The following is a 15,811-nucleotide window of genomic DNA, read 5'->3' on the forward strand; positions in this document are numbered from 1 at the left end:
TTTTCCAATATTCACCTCAAGTATACTCACTTCAGGGCATACTGCAACCCACCCTTTTTCTCCCTTGTCTACTTAATCCTTTCTCCTTTGTCCTCAGCATTATTTCTCCAGATTACAATGCCTTCTCAGATTGACATCCTTACCATTTCTGATAGGTCTTCAGAGACATTCAGAGGGTGTAACAGGTAGATGGATAATATGAAACTATTTTTCCCCTTCTCAAATCTACAATTGGCTCCTTATTCATTCATTCAACAGACATACTGGACATTGACTCTGCGCAAAAGACATATCTCCTGCCTGCAAGGGAATCACAGTCCTGGATGTACATGGGTCGGGGATAGGGCCCAGCATGATGATGGTATACTATAGAGTAAGTTTAGATTAAGAGCCTGGAAGGAGTGGGTGCAGTATACCATAAGAGTTTAGGATGCAGAAAGGTAGCAATAGGAAAGGTAAGAAATCTAGATAAGAAGGTCATCATGAGGAAAGGTTGAGAAGCAGGAAAGGATAGGTGTATAGAGAACAGCTGTTTTCCTGGAATTACATAGAGTGCATTAAAATAATGAAGGAAATGAGGCCGAAGAGGCAGGTTTGGTGTGTACAGAGGGCCATCCAGGTTTGGAGTTTGGGCTTCCAAACAGAGCCGGTCCATCAGGAATGTTTGAGTAGGAGAAGAGCAACATTGGACAAGGCAGATTGGTCTTAGATTCCTAGCACACAGGTGCTGGAAGGGGCCTGTCTATCCCAGTCTCCATGTCATTCAGTGGAGGAATTCCTTAGAGGATGACTGACTTGGTCAAGGTCAAGATACAGGATGGCTTTTCTCCCATGCAATATGGTGCTTGCAGTATTGTGTTTGTTTGTGCCCTTTGGCAGTCTTTAAGGGGCACCCTTGAGTTCTGCAAAAAATAGTCTTTTTGCAAAAAGAGTATTTCTATATATTATATGAACATTTTAACAAGTTGATATTGTAGGCTTTGTACTTTGCATGAGGAGAGATTATATGTACAAAGCAATGATTACACTTAGAGAAATTATTTTCTGGAAGGAGAAAAGGAATAAAAATGTTAATGCTTGTCTTAAAATCAGGATTTGTGTCAACTGTGACATACTGCATATAATATTTGTTATGGTAGTAAGTGAACCTTATGAAATCACTGGTCACAGAAATATAAGATAATATCAGACTCTAAACTTGGTTAATAGTATATAGTTTCGTTAAAACAATCACATTCTAATAATGACTGGCAATACTAATGTATAGAATGCAGCTGCTCAGAGTATGTCTGAAGTATTCCTGAATCTTTGGGGATAATCATGTAAGATTGCAAGTCTCTAGATGAGACTTATATTCAGCCTATTTAAACAAGAACTAGTTTAACTGAAATTTTGGTTTTGTTCAATACATTTTCATTGTGATATTTACAGCTTTAGGAAGATAATGCTAGAGTGGGAAATAGGAGAGAGAATTCTCTTTGATTCCATTTTAGGTTACCTAACAGTATTTACCTGATGGAGGAGTTTTCTAAGTGTTTGGCATTTGAAAGAATATTTTATAAAATAAAGGTTCTAAGACCTTTATTCATCGATGAATATTAAACAATCACTCTGTGCCTGGCACTGTGCTAAGCAGTGAGTAATAAAAGTCAGCTTAGGCACTGTCCTTTCTACCTGATGTTCAGTGAATTCTTTCCCCCAATGAGTGGAGAGTTGAATCTTAAATTTTGATTCTAGTGGATGAAGAGCATTTTATGTTTCCATTTGGAGGAGTATGGCAGAAGAGGCTGTTCAAAGAGGTACTTTCTTTAGCAACCACCAGATGTCAGCAGAGGACTTGGAACTCTTGGCAACATCTGCATTCTAGGTTTTCCTAACTCACAAGGCCATCTCCACTGGAACTTTTCAAAGGCAGTAGACCTTCACATGGGCCACCATCTCCCAAATATAACTGTCAAACACTTTATTTTCAAGAGTGTATCACATCAATTAACCTTTGCCTTGTAAAAATAACAATTCCTCAATCTTTTTCTTATTTAAAGCTTTTAATTCTGTCTTTCAAGGTGATAGCTCTACAAAGTAGAGAGGCTATTGGGATGAAGATAGGGAATATCACCAAGTTCTTGTTATTTCCAATGAAGCCATCCCCCAAATAGGTGGAGCCCCCTGGTCTATTATTTTTCCTGCACAGAGAAACAATCTGATAGTGGAGTTTAATGGCACCAAACTGCATAAGTTTTCAGAATGTGAAGGAGAGAGACTTTGGTATCTTCACTGGCCCAGCCATTTGGTTCCTCATGTAGCATGTATCTGATGGTTTTTACTTACAGATAAGAACAGTATGCTGATTAACAGGAAAAACCTTGGTGATGTGGGTACTGATTTGTATCATACTGGTTTTCTCATTTTTCATCTGGCCTCCTCACTTGAATGGGCAGGCTGGATAGGGAGCTGAGATATTTCATATGAGAGATTGGATGATAAGGTGGGACCAACCTGGGGAAGGGCTCCTTTGGATACCCAGGCTTCTCTGAACCACATAAGGTTTCAGAAGAGGTGGCTCTTAGAGGGCTGTTAGTTTTAATGACTTGGTAAGCAACTGGTAAATTGAAGGAGAGATAGAGACAGACACAAAGTCAATCACTGGCTTCAGCAGCTAAAGCTGCAGGGGATGGAAAATAAGTCATAGCATACAGCTCCAAGTCTACCCCTGAAGTAAGGGACTCACTGACGTAAGGTTCTAGAGTTTAGACATGCTGTGGAGATTTCCTGTGGACTGATCAGCGGGGTTTTACAAATCACATTACAGCTAATTCTAGGAATTATTTGGATTCTTCTGTTGTTTTATATTGAATAAAGTATTATAAATAAGGCTGAATCAATAGCGATTCAAAAATATTTTGACTGTTTGCTTTTGTAGAGATTTTTGTGAAAATAGTAAAAGAAAATCACCTTGTTCCTTAAAACACGTAGGATGTCCTTAAACATACTCTATACATGCATGCCATTGAAAAGGGTAGCTAATGTTCTTACTGGGGTTATACCCAGCTCATCATTGGGCAACTGCTCTCAGACCAGACGTAGAATGGCTTTGAGACCTATATTAGGATGTACTTTTAAAGCAACTTATTTGTTGGCTTGACTTCCAATTAATATAGTAACTGCTTATGGGATTGGGCAAAGGACAAATCGAATTGTACAAAATCAATGTGTATTTGCTTTGTGGTGGCTTTAGTTAATAGTCTTCAACATTTTCCATGGCTTTAGGAAATCCTACAGCAAGTGCCTTCTTACCCATGAAAACTCAGATTCAGAATTTCAGGTTCATTGCTCTGTGTTGATTCTCACCCATCTCAGCAGCAATTTCACACTCCCTTCTACCTTCCTCCTCCTTTTCAGATCACTGGGGTGATCCTGCTAGCCGTTGGAGTCTGGGGCAAGCTTACTTTGGGCACATATATCTCCCTTATTGCTGAGAACTCCACAAATGCTCCCTATGTGCTCATCGGAACTGGCACCACTATCGTTGTTTTTGGCCTGTTTGGATGCTTTGCTACATGCCGTGGTAGCCCATGGATGCTGAAACTGGTGAGTATGTCACAACATCATACTGCTTTTTCAATTACTTTTTTTGTAAAAATATAAATCACATGAAAGTGAAGTGGCCCTTTTTGAAGCCACAGACAAGACCTTAATATTCACTGAGTCTACTTTTAGTCCAGACTCTCACATAATTCACCTTTTAATCCCCTAGAGAGAAAAACAACCCCAACACACAGCCTGGCACAAAAAATTCAGTCCCGGTCCCTCGAGGTAGATGATGACAAAGCAGTGGCCAGCAGTTCCAATAGGCCATTTATATTCTCATGGCAAGACGCCCTGTTACAGTTTGAATTCTGTCTTAGAAATCTTTTCAAGTATGCAATGTGCAGCTTTTGTGGGCAAGGCGGCATCCCAAACATAAGCAGCTTTTCATCTCCAAGTTCCCACTGGAGAAATACTTTATGCCTCCTTGGGCTTGACCATGATTGGATATATGGACATGCTGTTCTCTAAACCTATACACTCTGGCTCAGTGCTATGGGAGTTGAGCTAAGCCAGAGCTTCCCCACTCAACAGAGGGTTGCTGCAGTGCCAAGTATTGGCTACCAGGACCAGTGCTGGGTGCCTTTATCCTAGTAGGAGAGACATACAAGTGATGTTTCCAAAAGAGTAAGGACAGGCTGTTGAAAAGTTGTTACTGTGATCCTTAACTTTTTGGCATAGTTGCCTAAGTCTCTATTCACTGTCCATGCTTTGCATTTATAAGTTAATGTTAAAGGATTTCATAGATAAAAGATAGCAAGGGCCTCTCCTCAAAAGAAATATTTGTTTAAAAGGATCTATTTTAGACATCTCATTCTGCAAAAGGGAGGAACAGATATTCCATCAGTACTGTGTTGCCTATCCTTCCCCGTTTAGCTCTAGGTTGTTGTAACATTTAATACCATCTAATGCCAGATATGGATGTGAGTGTAATTCACTCCAAAGGAACCATCTTCCAAACTGGCACAGGTAGTCTCTTTGTTGGCAGTCTCATAGAAGTTATGCTTAATTGGGCATGTTCTGTTCTTCAGACCATGCAGAAGGCTTATACCCTGGCCACCGCTGTTTCTTTTTGGTTGATGGAAAAGCTATAGTGAGACTAGACTGAGACATTTCTGCTGCTGTCACTTACCACTCTATGCTACCCCCCTGAGTCTACCTTCTCATATTTATTACAAGCACTAGGATTTCTTTTGGTCTAGTGTTAGAGTCCTCAACTTTGGATTCATGCTTAAATCACCTGGGAACCTTTTTAAAAACACCTTTTACAGGGCCCCACCTTTAACCAGTTGAACAAGAATCTATAGCAATGAGTCTCTGGCATCACATTTTCTAAAGGCTTTCCAGAGAATTCTTCTTGTACAACCAGGAGAACCTCTTGTTTAGTACAATGAAGACCAAAGGGAGAATTAACTTTGTAGGCATAGAAAAGAAGAATTGCTAAATATCAATCTGTCCAAAGAAGAAGGGAGGGCACCTGATCATAAGATCTGACTGATTTTGACACTAACTGGCTTAAGTTTTTAGTAGCAAGGATGTAACCTCTCTGGGCCTTTGTCCTCATTTATGAAAGAATGGTAATGGAATAAATCACCAAGGTTTCTTCCAGGCCAAATACTATGACTGAAGCAGAGCAGAAGAGGGGATACAACCATGGAATAATTGTCTCTGCCATCTTCTGATAGTGGTTTTACACAATGCTGTCATTTTCTCCTAACACTTGTGAGCTCACCAGCAAGAGACCCCTTTGGGGAGCAGAGAAGTTTTTCAGGTTTTGTTTTGTTTTTGTTTTTGGTGTTTCAAAAACTATCATTTATTCTTTTTACCTGTTAGATTCTGTCCTGGGTACATACTACATTTTATTTATTCCTCGCCACCACTGTGAAATACAGGTTGTATTTTCATTTTATGGGATAAAGATTCTGAGGTTAAATTACCTGCCCAGGTTCACACAGCTAATGTTGGAGGAGCTGAGATTCGATCCCCATATATGTCTCTTTTTAGAGCCAAGATTATTTTTACTACATTATGTTCATTTGGAGAAAACTTGAGCCCTACCACCTGTATTTAGTACAAGCTCTTCCCAATAGGCTTTTAGCCAAGTCCTTCTGAAGGAGAAGGATGTATTCTCTGGAAGCTTCTAGAAGCAGGGGACTTCCCAGAGACAGAAAATGGCTTATCTGGCTAACAAGAGCGGAAGTCATTTAATTAACTGTCAATCTAGAATGTTACAGTCCTCACTTAACCTCATTAATTGAAAAACAACTGAAAATAACTATCTCTATGGAGGCCCAGAAAGACTGCCTTTTCTCTAAGAATTAGTTCATAGCAAAGCTAGGACTCAAATCTTGGAGGACTTCTGACCACAGAGTCAAATGTCCTTTCTTCCACCTGCCTCCTGACTGTTACTTTCCCACAGGACTTTCTGGTGGAGTCTAGGCCTGGTGTGAGACTCTGCCTATAGTAAAGTGTGCTTCTAATTGCATTTTGTATCAAGTTGAGAGAGAGAAATCATGTACATGGGGCATTCTGCTCATAACTGTGTGTTTGATATTTTAGTGGCTATGCTTTAAGTGTGTGTAGATACTTTTGTTAACATTTCAAATGATACTGGCATTTTAAGCCAGTATTTCTTCTTTTTAATATATATACCACTAGCTAGGAAAAATAACTTATGATCCTGTGTACATATGTATACTTTACAGGACATGTGTACACTTTGCAAGTCATATGGCCATATGTGATCTATCTAAATTCCACAACATCATCTAGGGCCATTCCAAATGTTGAGAACTGTTGAATTTCATTCTGAGATAAGAAGAAGCAGATTGTAAGGCATATGCCTTATAGGAAAGAAATCAATTCTCTTTCCTTTTATCTGCTTTTCAAAGTCATAAAAATGGAAACCCTTAATGTCTCTTAAGTACCATGTAATATCCCTGAACTTAGGCATGCATGCGCACGCACACAAAATCAACTTGGAAAGTACAGGAAGCATGAAATGAGTACGAAGCAATAAGGGTTTTAGATGCCTGAAAATATTGTTAGTAGTGTAACATATTTGCTTTTTTTAAAGGCTATCAACTCCACTTAGTGTGCAGAACAAGAGATGTAAGCAGCCCACTGGCCACTGCTGTGGGTGCTGCATTTGGGCCTGACCACTATATTTAGGACAAAGGTCAACCTTTGCATTTTCCGGTCTTTCTGCCAGAATGGGAGGGATACAATTCCAAAGGAAGGGGTGATGAACCATTTCATATGAGATGGTCTTAAGGAAACTGGAGGGGTTCGCCCAAATGAAGAGAAGCAATAGGTTCACAAGATGGCTGTGTTCGCACATCTAAAGGGCCTGTTGTACAGAAGAGAGTTAGGCTGGTTCTTGTATCTCCTGAAAGCTGATCCAACACCAGTGAGTGGAAGTTACAAGTAGGAAGACTGTGGCCAAGGGAAAGGAAGTCTTTCCAGCAGTTGGAAGTTTGAAAACTGAATGGGTGGAGGGAGTAGACTCATTTTGCAAAGGCTAGATGGAGAATGCATGCAGATGTTGGATGACTATATGAGGAAAGTGGTATGAAAGACTCCCAGACAGCGCAAAACTGTGTCCTGTGACCTCCAGAGTACTTTCTAGCTTAAGGATTCTAATGTTAAAAATAGCAAACACCTTAGTTGTAAAAAGCCCTTTCAGATTTCTTCTGGTTGAGCAGAGCTGATAGGCATGATGCTAGTTGCTGGATGAGCTCTCCTCAGCATGTCTGTCCCCAAATATTTATACATATTAAATAGACTCATTCCTATATTGAGGCTCATGTGAGTAAATCTGGAGAAGAGAAATTTTAAACTTTTCATAAACTTTATCTAGAGAACATGAGGATTTCTTTGTCTAATTCCCCCTGACACCAAGTAACCCGCCCCAAAGGACCACTCTTCTTAATCTTGACATATCTGACTTTGTCCTTGTCCACTTGATTTTCAGTATGCAATGTTTCTGTCCCTGGTGTTCCTGGCTGAGCTTGTAGCTGGCATTTCAGGTTTCGTGTTTCGTCATGAGGTGCGTATACACAAAGTGGAGCATTCTATTAAAGAGTCTTTGGGAGGAGGAATTTTGTAAACTCTTGAAATGTGTAAAGGGCACATATAGGCTAGCTGGCATCTCCAGTGGTATCAGTATTTTCCAAATGTCGTGTAATGTGTGCTGAAATGCCCATAAATTTCCTAATGCAGAAATTATGCCTAACCTGAAACCTTAGTTGTTGATCCTCACTCTGTTTCTTTATATAAGTATTACATAAAATGATTCTCCACCTTGGTTTAGAACAGTGACCTTCAATATAGATTAAATACTCCTTTAAAAATAGCCACTTCAGGAAGGCGCAAGTGTATATCTGTATAACAGGATTTCTGAGATCGCAAAGGCAAGCCACACTTGTGAGTTATAGCCCAAAGGCAAAGTGCTATATTTCCCCAAAGCACCCTGTGCTCTTTCCTCTCATCCCCAGTGTCCCTGGGGGCTGCTCCCTGCCACCCCAGGATTAAACCCACAAACCAGTAGCAAGGAGCCCTGCTGCTTTGTGTGATGGTAAGGGAAAAGAGGAGAAGACAGTCATGATCCAAAACCCCTACAGCAGTTTGTTTTTAATTTACATGTAAAATTTTAGATTTCTAAAGCTGGGGAAAAATAATTTTGAATAAGTTTTGTTTTGTGATCATAACTGCTAGTTTCAAGGACACTGCTGGCTGTCCTGTGTGGCCATTCTACCATGTACTGTCACTTTAGCTGTTCCAGACAATGAGTAGATGCTAATGCAAAGACAAGATGTTCTCATGCTGCCTGTAGCCACTGTGATATCACTTTTCAGATGTGTATATTGATGATAGATTAGAAAGTGTGTATGTTAGAAGAAAGTACTAGTTCTAACTCCAAAAAAATCCATTATTGTAAATCCATTATTATACCCTATAAATAGCAATAAAGCTAGAGTACTCATGTGTTAGAAAGGAACACAATAGCAAGATACAAATGGAAAACATGCTTAAATAGTGTTACTGTAGCTCTTGGAAGTTTGGCATCATCTGTCCCAGGTCCTGCTTTTGTGCTTGGCCAAGTTAAGTTCCCAGTGAGCCTGCCCCTTTTCCTATTGCTCTGATTTTTCTTCTTACCAGAGATGGTATCTCAGATGCCAAGGCTGATCTAGAACCCATTTCATATGCATGCTGCATCTGGAACTAGATGTCCCATTGTTATTCTCGGCCAAGGTAAAATTTGATGACATCACAGCCTTGACAGCCCTAGAAATGCCACCAAGGCATGTGTGAACTCCACACACAGGCTGGCTCCCACCTTAGCCCTTGTTGAGCTTCCTCCCGTGTGCTGCTGTGACTGGGCTCCATGTAGTGGGTGTTCTTTTAATGGTTCCTGATACCTAGGGCCTAGACAACCTCATCCACTCACCTCTTTTCGCCTGAAACTCTTAGGGGGGTGATGGATGGGGGTTGCAATGCTACTCTTTGTCCACTAGTACTGGTTTTAAGTTTGGCTAGTCAAACACACATGATAAGAATAGGTGACATTTAGCACCATTTACTCACAAGAAATAGTATAGGAACCACAGCTTGCTGGCAGGGCAGCAGCAGGTTTGTTTCTTCAGTGGGAGTCCTTAAAGCGGTCCAGAGACCATTCTTTGTACACCTGCCCACCCCTAAGGGACAACACACGTACAGTGAAATGAGATGACAGAGGTGATTGTGATAGCTATCTTGGCTATCTCTTATAACTGTCCCATGTGCATAGCATTCATTATCTCAGCAAGAAACATGCCTAGTTAGGAGAGTCACCATACTTACCCCTAAGTTTTCCACCAGATAATTTTTGTCATTTGCTTTCCTCCCAGTCCGGAGTATTTCACCTGTCAGGGACAGTTTTACCGTAAGTGGGGGTTGCCTGGTAACACAACTGACCCTCCACCTTGAGCAGATTTCCAAGGGAACAGACTCTGAAAGTTAATCCAAGGTCATATGTGTTTACAGAGGAGAAAGGGTTTTGTTAACCATTTATTAACAAGAAGACTTCATGTTCTTTAGCCTCTTTTTCACCTTAGTAAAGACAGATATGTGAAAGTGGGTTTTGCCCCACTCCTGTGTGCTAGAATAAGGATCTGTTTCTGGTCAAAACATCAGTCTTCCTGTCTCACCTCAATGGCTTGTCCTTTGTCATTCTTCTGAGTAAAGGCAGAAAAAGTTATAGAAAGAAAGATGGGCATTAATCAATTCGAAGAAAGTAACTAGAAAACCTAGGATTAGCAGCTCACCATCAAAGCTCTTTTAGAAACTGACCAGCCACTTCAGTGGGTCATTTAACAAGACAGCCTTCCTCTGGATTAGCGGTAAGGGGAACAATTTCTTTTAAATTCCTGAGCTGATAAACCCATTGGCGAATTTTCTGACTCCCTTGTCTCAGAAAATGGCATTCTCTCCCTGGCCTAAATTTATTCAGAGACTTTCAGAAGACGCTACTTTGGGTTAAAAGTTGGTAAGAATCTGAATCAGTTTGGGCTGCAGTGGACAAGAACCCTGTTCCTCCTTGTCTTCCATAGATCAAGGACACCTTCTTGAGGACTTACACGGATGCCATGCAGAATTACAATGGCAATGATGAGAGGAGCCGAGCAGTGGACCATGTGCAACGCAGTGTAAGTTTGAGGGAAGGATATTGGGTTGGGAAGTGCCTGCAAGGATTGGCCTTAGACTTGTGGTATACTGGTGATATTGGACCAATAGCATTTGCTGTCGATTCTTGTTCTCCAACTTTTGGTCCAGTTCCAGTTCCAAATGTGGACATCCAGCCCTTGTCCAGGGTCCTGTTATCTGGATAATTAGTGTCAAGAAGTATCACTGCCTTTGGTTTGCTTTTCATCAGTAAGGATTGTGAGCATTCTAGGAAAGCTACTTTGCCCTTAAAATATGAAACCCTGGGAAGGAGGTAGGCAGTGAATGTATGACAGCCTTGCTTAGACTTGGTTCCCAAAGGCTGGCATTTTGGAAGTGGTGTCTTTAGTGTGGGTGGAGAGCTCAAGTAAGCTGTGTTCACTGGCTTGGACAGTTTAGTAAGGATGGAGAGTGGAGCTAGAAGAAACTGAGGATCTGTCAGGTGTGTGAATGACCTAGGCTGGCTGGTGTTTTACAGAGGCTATGAGGAAAATAAATATTTCCCTGCCAGGAGGCACTCAGGATGAGAGGTGCTGGTGCTCAAGCCTGACACCCATCAGGATCACCTGGGGAGGATTTTGGTTTGGGGGTGTTTTTTTATTTGTTTTTATTTGTTTTCTTTTTTTGCTTCGGAAGTAGTATCTTAATTTGGAGGGATTTGTTTTGATAAAATTTCAAACTTATCCAGAAAAATTGCAAGAATAGTACAAGAAACCGTGTAACTTTTACCAAGATTCACTAATTATATTTTTGCCCCATTTACTTTAATATTCTCTATGTCAATGGTTGGCAAATCATTTATGTAAAGTTGAGGGCAAAACTACTCAACTCTGCCACTGTAGAACAGAAGCCACCATAGACAACACATAAACAAAGAGTCCTGGCTATGTCCCAATAAAACTTGATTTACAAAACCAGGCAGCTGGTGGGCTATAGTTTAGCAACATAAGTTCTCTTTTTTCATCTATGTGCATTTTTCCCCCTTACACTATTAGTTTACTTATTAGTATAGATCCTTTGAAGAACTTTTTAAAACCATTTTTGTCTTGTCTCCAATGCTACCAATCCTGATTGAGTCGATCTATATACCTTTACCATCATCCAACTCACACAGGTGATTTTTATGCCTAGCCAGGCCAGAGAACCACTGCTTTACTTTGTGGATGTGGTAAGAAATCCAACATGACCTATCATCTAGGACTAACTTCCTTCTCTGAGTTCAAATGGGCTTCCCAGTGAGGATAATTTTTCGTGGAGGTTCAGCTTATCTTTACTTAGCCTGTTGACTTAGAGGCTTGGCCCGTGTTTCTCTTTTAAAATAAATTTTAAAAAATAGAAAAAAAAGGCAAATGAAAATTGATACACTTATAGCAATGTTTAAGGTTCAGATGGACTAAAACTAAAAATTAAAGTTAAAAAAAAATCAAGAACTATGTGATGTTTAAAAGAAGGCAAACTAAAAGACCCACTAAAAGTATAGAAGAAAAATAAGTAAACTAGATGAGGTAAAAAATGAGATACATAGATGCTAAAATAAGTAGAACACTGCAAGATAAAATTAGAAAATTGAGAAATGTACTTTTAAAATATTTTAATAAAATGGTAACATTAACATATTAAAAAAAAATGTTGCAGGGCAGTGAGGAGACCGCAATCTTTGATCTGCCTCACTGATTCTTTTCCTTTCCCTGTTAATAGCTGAGCTGCTGTGGTGTGCAGAACTATACCAACTGGAGCACCAGCTCATACTTCCTGGACCATGGCATCCCCCCTAGTTGCTGCATGAATGAAACTGACTGTAATCCCCAAGATCTGCACAATCTGACCGTGGCCGCCACCAAAGTTAACCAGAAGGTATTTGCTTCCTCTCAGTCCTGATGGGATGAGTAGTGAATGTTTGGGTGGGCTTTTTTGTTTCTGTGAGATTATGACAAGTAGGTTAGAAATGGTAGCCTAGCAAGGAGTCAAGAATATTCCTTTGCGGTCCTTCATTGCCTGGGAGAGGCACTCAAGGCTACCCACTTCTGAAGGAGAAAGCTGTGACTCAGCTCAGTTTCACATTCCTCTCTCTCAGCAAGAATCTACCAGGCATAGTTAGGAAGGTTTAGCAAGTGTTTTCTGTTAACCCTGGTGCCAATGTCAAACAGGGAATGCTGGCTTTCTTCTTTCTGGGTGTCTTTCTTCTGCTTAGTGTATCTTCTAAACATGAAATCATTTGCAGCTGGGTCCATAGCAGGAAGAGGGAGTAGAGTTGACAGACAGCATTTGCTTCTGCTAAGAGGGTAGCCTTTATTTTAGGGAGTTCACTACTATAGGAAAAGAAATCGACAACTCTAATTTAATTCACTGTCGACATTCTGACTCCAAAAGAAATTAGGAAAGAAAAACTGGCTAAACGAAATTTGAAATTCAGTATGTAGTGGAAATGAGAGAAATGAAATTTCAGCATTCTACTTTACAGAGAATATGGTGAAGACATGACACAACTACATGTGAAGGCTATCTATTAAATGTTTAGAGAAATGCCAGATACGAAATCTATTTTGGTAAACAAAAGGGCTAATAAAATTTTACTATTGAGTTTACCTGTGGTTATGAGGCCATCAGGTAAATCTTTTCTTACTAAGATAAAATTCAGTTCTTCTAAGGTCTTCAAAATTCTTTGTGATCTGGTACAACTACTGAGTAATTCAAAGAAGATAGCCATTCTCTGAAAATTAGAATGTAAAGAGATGGTTTCTGTATTTTATCAATTTAATGTTGGTATTTGTAGCATAAACACTGCAAGGCATTGTTGCTATCTTGTCATTCTGCAGTTATTTTGCTATTGTTGTGGTGAGGTAAAGTGTTCAGTATTGATTGCTTCATGTCTTGGCTATGAAGACATCTATTCCTACTAGAATTCTCTTATGAACCCAAAGTTTAGGCCTCTTTCACCTCTCATCAATGAGGTTTCTACATGGACCTTTCTAGTACACACTCATACATGTTATTATGCTGCTGTTTTATGAAATGCCAAACTTGCCTAGCACATGGTGAATACTCCAATTTATAAAAGGCAAGAAGTGCTTTGTGGCCGTGAGATATTGGCATATCAGAGCCTCAGGAGGTCATTTGTAGAAGTGGCAACTATCAACCTTTGATAAGTCTTTTTTATACTCAAATTTCCACTTCTTTTGTGAAAGTTAAGGATCTAGAAGTCAGGCATATGGGGTCTGCAGTCAGACTCCAGTTTAAATTCTAGCTCAGCCACTTGCTGGTTGAACAATCTTGACCAAATTAATTTTTCTTGGTCTTGTTTTTCTCATCTGGAAAATGGACATAATAATAGTTCTGCCTCTTAGGATTGATATGAGGATTTAATGAGAAAACATATCTAAGGCATGGTGCCTGGCACAGAGTAAGGACACGATAAATGTTAACTTTAACATTTAAAGTTAGCCGTAATGTAAATGTCAGGATGATGATGGTGAAGTTAGTTTCCCACTGTACTGGCTTTTATGAGAAATGATGCAGCAGGTTCTTGTAGGAAGAATTTCTTTTTAGTATTCCAAAGCAAGTTTAGAGGCATATCCTATAGTGCATTTCTGTAATCCTTACATTTATTTCCAGAAAGAAAGATCGTTGAGCATTTTTTCATTTTATTGATAACCTACAAATTGACCTCACTCCCTGCCTCCCCCCACAATCCTACTTTACATTTTCCTGAGCATCTCAAATACCTGGAAGAGGAGCTTAACATCTCTCCTACTTCCCTTGTACTCTTGAACCTGGCTCCCTGAGAGGAGAAGAAATGAGTGAAAACGGAAATTCATCTCTTGAGTTTCATTGGCTATTCTCATTGAATGCTCACATAAACCTCTGAGACAAATTACTTCTCAGGTCTGAGTCTCAGATGCCTCATCTATAAAAGATAGGAGATGGGGATGGGTGGAGACAGTAATTGTAGATGCTCATAAAGATTAGCATCCCCCCTCCCCCATCACTGGCTCCCTCCCTCAGAAGGCTTAACTACTGCCACATTCTAGCTATATGGAATCCTGTTATATATATAGAATAAATACATTCTAAATCCCCATAGATCTTTTGGTGTCTTGAGCCCTCTGCTCTGACAGCACAGAAAGATGACTCTTGTCTCGTATCTGGCAGCCTGAGAAACCTACCTTGTACAAATAACTGGGAGACAGCAGTAAGGAGGTGAAAACAGTAAAACAGAATATTTATTGTTTTATTTGGGGGATGGATTTTATTTTGGTTCTTTTAGCAGGATAATGAAATGTCTGCACGTTCAGTTAGCCAATAGCATTGACTGAATCCCTCCTCCATAGGAATTCTTTGACATTTTTAAGAGCAAGGGCAAGAGGATGAGCGACTTATTCTAGTTGGCAGCTACTGAGATACTCTTCCTGGAATCTGTCTGGGACTAGCCGTCTACTCCTAGTATTGAAAGTCAACCACTTACAGATGTTTTCCATTGGTGACTATGTTGACTTAGATGTGCTGAGTGCCTGAGCAAATTATCTGTTGTTTCTGGGTGTTTCCTAGAACACTAGTAGGCCTCTGTAAGTTTATATCACACCTGACAACCAGGCTTTCATTTTAGGAAATTAAAGAGATTGTTGTGAGGGATAAAATTATGGTTTTGTGGAGAACTTCAGAGGGAATGCAAACATGGTCTGTGGTATATATCAAAGCAGTTCTTGCAGTCTGCAGATCTATACTGACCTGGAAAATGAGCTTGTGGGTCCATATGGTAAATTACAGAGCTAAATCCAGAGATGGAAAGCATTGATTTTAACCTTGGTCTTGTATTATTTAAACAACAACAAGGAAGCTAAATCACTTTCATCTTCTCATTTTACTGATATGATTCATTCATTTACTTTCTTATTTGGAATAAAAAACAGTGGGGGGACTTTTCTTATAGAAGAGCGTTTCTTGAACTCTAATGAGCATGTGAAACATTTGGAGATGTTATTAACATTCATTAAAATTCATTAAAAGCAAATAGCCTAGGGACTTGGCACATTCTAATTCAATAGTTCTGGAGTGGGGCCTCAGATTCTGCATTTCTAGCTAATCCTCATGTGTTGCTGCTGCTGCTCATGGAAGAACCCCACTATGAGGAGCAATGTTTAGAGAGAATGATTTTGCTGCAATTGTAGTAAGGCCAGGCACCCACTTCATTTTTCTGGTTTCTCTTATTGGTTGGAGTAGGCTTATCAAAAATAATGTAGCTGATTCTGAAATTTCCTAAAATGCAGAAATCATACTTCAAAAAAATATAATCAGCTTATGTGTAGAATTGAAGTTCATAGGGGAAAAAAGTCGATGCCAAGCTATTTTACAAAAGAAGATAATAGCTCACCTCACTTCTCTCTATTTGTTATTATTAGGTTTTTATTTCTGTATTTTGAGCCAACCTAACACTGATGCTGGTCTGAACTTTATTCCTCTGCTGGACCATCAACCACCACTGTAGGAGAAGATACAGTAATGATAACCAGCATGGCAAAACACTATC

General features: G+C 39.8%; 1 protein-coding gene across 1 annotated transcript in view; it reads left to right on the forward strand.

Annotated features, from left to right (window-relative positions):
* Nucleotides 1-15,811, forward strand: part of TSPAN7 (tetraspanin 7) — a 126,610-nt gene that overhangs the window by 98,097 nt on the left and 12,702 nt on the right. Inside the window, exons 2-5 of the mRNA XM_039888186.1 lie at nucleotides 3,400-3,588; nucleotides 7,559-7,633; nucleotides 10,176-10,271; nucleotides 11,986-12,141. Of these exons, the coding sequence (XP_039744120.1) occupies nucleotides 3,400-3,588; nucleotides 7,559-7,633; nucleotides 10,176-10,271; nucleotides 11,986-12,141 (516 nt within the window). The remainder of the gene's footprint in view (nucleotides 1-3,399; nucleotides 3,589-7,558; nucleotides 7,634-10,175; nucleotides 10,272-11,985; nucleotides 12,142-15,811) is intronic.

This window comes from Pteropus medius, unplaced genomic scaffold (assembly GCF_902729225.1).
Source record: "Pteropus medius unplaced genomic scaffold, Ma_sr-lr_union100, whole genome shotgun sequence".
In the NCBI taxonomy this organism is placed as follows: Eukaryota; Metazoa; Chordata; class Mammalia; order Chiroptera; family Pteropodidae; genus Pteropus; species Pteropus medius.